Raw genomic sequence first — 3,951 nt, 5'->3', positions numbered from 1 at the left:
GCCCCAGGCCCGCCCGGGCCCATGAACTGCTTTGGCAGGGCGGCCGCCAGGTGGACTCCCAGACAGAGGCGCGGGGTCCAGGGAGACCTGACCACAGATGTGGGCCTTCTGGGTCCAGGGTTGAAGCCACCACCCTCCCACCCACACGGGGACCCTCACCTGGATCACGGGGGGCCTCAGGGATATGGAGCGGGTACCCCCACCACCACTGATACACAGCACCGGTTTATACATAGATCCACCTTCCCTAAAACAGGTTTCCTGAGGCTGGTCTCTCCACAGCTGGCAGGGCTGAAAGGGGACGCCCACCAGGGACTCTGCCCGAGGGCTGTGGCACGGGAGATTTCAGCCAGATTCACAACTTCCAGGAAGAGGGAATAAACAGTCTTTATTGTGTTCTAAATCTAAGGGTTCTTTGTACAAAAATAAGCCTTCATACCGCCAGTGTCCCTGAGCAGTTCAAGTCCATGTGTTGGTAAAAAAAAACATAATTTGCGTCGTCATAAAGCCCTCTCCCCTTCAAACCTCCAAGTGTCGGTTCCGCAGCCCCAGTCCAGTGGAAGGTCTCTGCGGACAGGGTGGCTGGGGTCCGAGGAAGCTGCCGCCGGGAGGAGGAGGTCAGGCGGGACCGCTTGCACACTAGCCTTGGGTCAGGCTGGATGGCGGGGAGCGTCGGCTGGATCCCTGGCTCGGTGGTGGCTTGGCCCGCGGAACGAGGAACACGGAGGCGGGAGCCTTTCCAACCGGCTGGCTCCGCAGGGGTGAGCGCGCTCCCCGCCGCTGAGAGGGAAGAGGGGGCAGGCACGTGCGTTAGTGCGGGATCCGGCCCCGGAGACCCCACGCAGCCCGGCCCTCCCCCACCCCCACAAGCGGAGTCGGCAGTTTCGTTCTCTGGGTGGGTTTTGGAGCCCAGGTCTCCGTGGGAGCCTCGGCTTCGGTGTGTGGCCCGGCCCCGGGCGCCGGGCGGGGCGAGCGCTCGGAGCCGGGGTGAGTCAGGGCTCCGCGCCCCGCCGACTCATTTCTGCCACCGGGCCGGGCGCGCAATTTGCAATGCAAAGTCTCTCCGCCTCCCAGCGCCCTAGTCTGCCCCGAGATCCGCAAACACTCGGGGCCTCACCCGCCCCAGCCCTCCGTCTCCCCGCTCCCCCTACGGCGGCGGAGCAGCGAGGGGGAAGTTTTGCAATCCCGGACAAACAAACGCTAGTCTTGCACAGGCTTGAAGAAGTCTGGGGAGGAATAAAGAGGGAGCGAAATCCAGGCCGTCGCTCTGGGCCTCGTGGGCTCTCGGGAGCTCGAGCAGCGAGGCCGTTGTCTCCACGCGCCCAGCCGCCCTCCCTCCAGCCCTCCCTCCTTCCCGCTTCTCGGAGCCTACCTTGCGGGGCCGGGCGCTCAGTAGCCCCCTAACCAGCTGGAGAAGTCGAGCAGCTCGCGCTCCGCGGGGCTCAGGGCGCCCTCACAGCCGCTGTCGTCCGACGAGTAGGCGGAACGCGGGGACCCGGGCTCCGAGCTGTGCCCACGACCAGGGGACGACGAGGCGCAGGAGGGCGAGGCGGCGGTGGCGGGGGTCCCCGATGGAGCGCGGGGCAGGGGGTGGCGCACGGCCGGGGCCAGAAGCCCCCCGGCCAGCGCGGCCCGCACAGCATCGTGCTCCGCCAGCAGGCGCTGCAAGGCGCGGATGTACTCCACCGCCGAGCGCAGCGTCTCCACCTTGCTCAACTTCTTGCTGGCACCGCCGTGCGGCACGTGCTGCCGCAGCGCCTGGAACCCCAAGTTCACCAGCTTCACGCGGTTGCGCTCGCGTTCATTGCGCCGCGCCACGGCCGCCGCTCCACTGCCGGGGTCCACCGCGCCCGGCCGCCGCCGGCGGCTGCAGCGGAGCAGCTCTGGGGACTCCGGTCGCCGCCGAGCGGCGCAGCAGCCCGGGACACCAGGCGCCGGGGGCGCGGGCCGGGGTAGTGCGCGGCTGTCCATCGCGTCTGCATCCACTTGCCCCGCGCTTCCCCCAGTCTCTGTGCGCCGCACGAAGGTGGAGGGCAAGGAACCGAGGGCGGAGGAACGCCGGTCAAGTCTCAACGAAGATCGGGCACTGCGCTGCCAAGACTCCCCCGGGTACGCGGCCCCAGGTCGTCCGAGGTCCGGGGACAGCAAGGCGCAGGAGGCCGAGAGAGGGCGGGCAGTGCGCGCCGAGGAGCGTGGGGGGCTCGTGACTCGCGCGTGCTGTCAGACGCTCGCCAGGTCTTCCTTGAGCGGCGCAGGCGGCGCGTTTTTAAATATATAGATAACCCTCCTCCGCGCCGCCGCCTCCTTTCTCACGCCCTCTTTCCCTTGCCTCCCCTTCGCGCCACGCTTCGCCCAACCCCTGGCGCACAGTCTGCAAAGACCGAGCCGTGAGCCTCCGAAGACCGCACCCAGTCCCCCAGGCACAGCCCGCAGGCCCCCAGTGCGTCCTTGTTCCCAGCAGGTGCCCAGTGCGCCCCCAAGATGCAGTCCGCGGGCCCCGCGTGCGCACCGTCCCCCATTCCCCGAAGCTGCTGTTCACAGGTCCTGGGTACGACCCCCGCCGCGTCCGCCTTTGAGGGTAGGGTGTGTCCACCGCCACGGCGCAGCCAGCCTGGAGGCGCGTGAGACCCCCGGGGGCAGCACGCGCCGGGCAGCCGGCACCCACGCTCCGCCCCTTGAGGCCGAGGGGCGTGGGGGAGCCTCAGCCAATGGCGGGCCGCCCGTTCGGCCAATCGCGGCGGGCGCGGCCCCACGCCCGGCCCCTGGGAGGAAGCGTGTATGCCAGACGCGTGGCTCCCGGAGCGTCTCCAACAAAGCTTGGCGCCCGCGCGGCCCCGCCCGGCCCCTCCCCGCCACCCGGGTGGGCGCGCGCTCCCACGCGCACCTGTTCCTGGCCGGGCGCCCACCTGTTATTCTACGGGGCCTGCGAGAGGGCCACTCCGTCTTCCCGCCAAGGCGGGGCTTAAGAAGTGGCGCGCTGGGGTGGGGTGGAGGCCGGAGGTCTGGCTCCTGGGGTGCGTTCCCCCAGTTCCCTGCCACGTACACAGTCTGCCCCCGGCCTTGCGCGTCTTTGAGGCGAAGGGCCTGGAGATTTGCTCAGACCGCTTTGGACCCCGGGGGGCAGTCCGCCTGCCTTTCCCCTCTGCCCGTCTCCCCCCGCCCCGCTCTCGAAGCTTCCTCTGCTTTCCATATTCCCCTGAAATCGTCCTCTCTTCTTGGACCGGTTCCCTCCGGCCGCTCACCCGTGGATGTCTAGCCGCCTTCATGACCCTTTTCCCTCAGTGCCAGCACCGGCCACCTACCCCCGCGCTGGGATTGGCCGGTGGGGGAAGTTGGGGAGGGGCAGCCGCCTTTCCCCCTGACCGACGGGCGTACCTTTCGGGGTTTGAGGGGGCAGGGACTTTGGACGTGCGCCGTTAATGGGAGAGTTTTGTCCTGCCCCGCGGCCTGGGAAGGCCAGCCAAATGGCTGTGCCCTCGGGAGGCCATACCCAGCAGGTTTTTCCCGAAAAGTGACCAGACCCTTAGGGCCAGGACCTCCGGGAATGGAGGGCGGGGGTAAGGGGCGGGCCCAGCTACCTCGAGCAGACTTACTGTGCTGGCATGGGAAAGGGGTAGGGGGCTGGGGCGCCTCCCGAGGGCCCCGCGGGGCACGGTGGCGAGGGTTTCCTGCTTGCCTGGTGGCGCCCTCTGGCTCCTGTCCCCGTGAAGGATTCTGGCAAGTCTGGTCGGCTTGCCTCCTGTAGGAAGTGACCTGGAGTCTAGCACTTGCCAGGAGCCAGGTGGGTGTGGGGCCCTGTTTCTCAGGAAGAAGCTGACTCAGAAAGGACATGGAATGTGTCCACAGTCACACCTCTGGCCAGTGGAGCAATCCAGATAGGAATCAGGTCCCTTCAGAGCGGAAGGCCTGGCTGGCCTCTGTGCCCCCTCTCTGGTAAGAGCCGCCCCCTCC

At 68.2% G+C, this 3,951-nt stretch overlaps 1 protein-coding gene across 1 annotated transcript; it reads right to left on the bottom strand.

The window, feature by feature from the left end:
* Positions 1-369: 369 nt before the first annotated feature.
* ASCL2 (achaete-scute family bHLH transcription factor 2) lies at positions 370-3,702 on the bottom strand. The gene is made up of 2 exons (XM_070782551.1): positions 1,373-3,702; positions 370-780 (listed from the first exon to the last, which is right to left on the bottom strand). The coding sequence occupies exon 1, from the start codon at positions 1,969-1,971 to the stop codon at positions 1,390-1,392; it is 582 nt and encodes a 193-aa protein (XP_070638652.1). The 5' UTR covers positions 1,972-3,702; the 3' UTR covers positions 370-780; positions 1,373-1,389.
* Positions 3,703-3,951: the final 249 nt, after the last annotated feature.

The sequence above is a fragment of the Bos indicus genome, chromosome 29 (genome assembly GCF_029378745.1).
Source record: "Bos indicus isolate NIAB-ARS_2022 breed Sahiwal x Tharparkar chromosome 29, NIAB-ARS_B.indTharparkar_mat_pri_1.0, whole genome shotgun sequence".
NCBI lineage: Eukaryota > Metazoa > Chordata > Mammalia > Artiodactyla > Bovidae > Bos > Bos indicus.
This window is presented reverse-complemented; position numbering and strand designations above follow the sequence as displayed.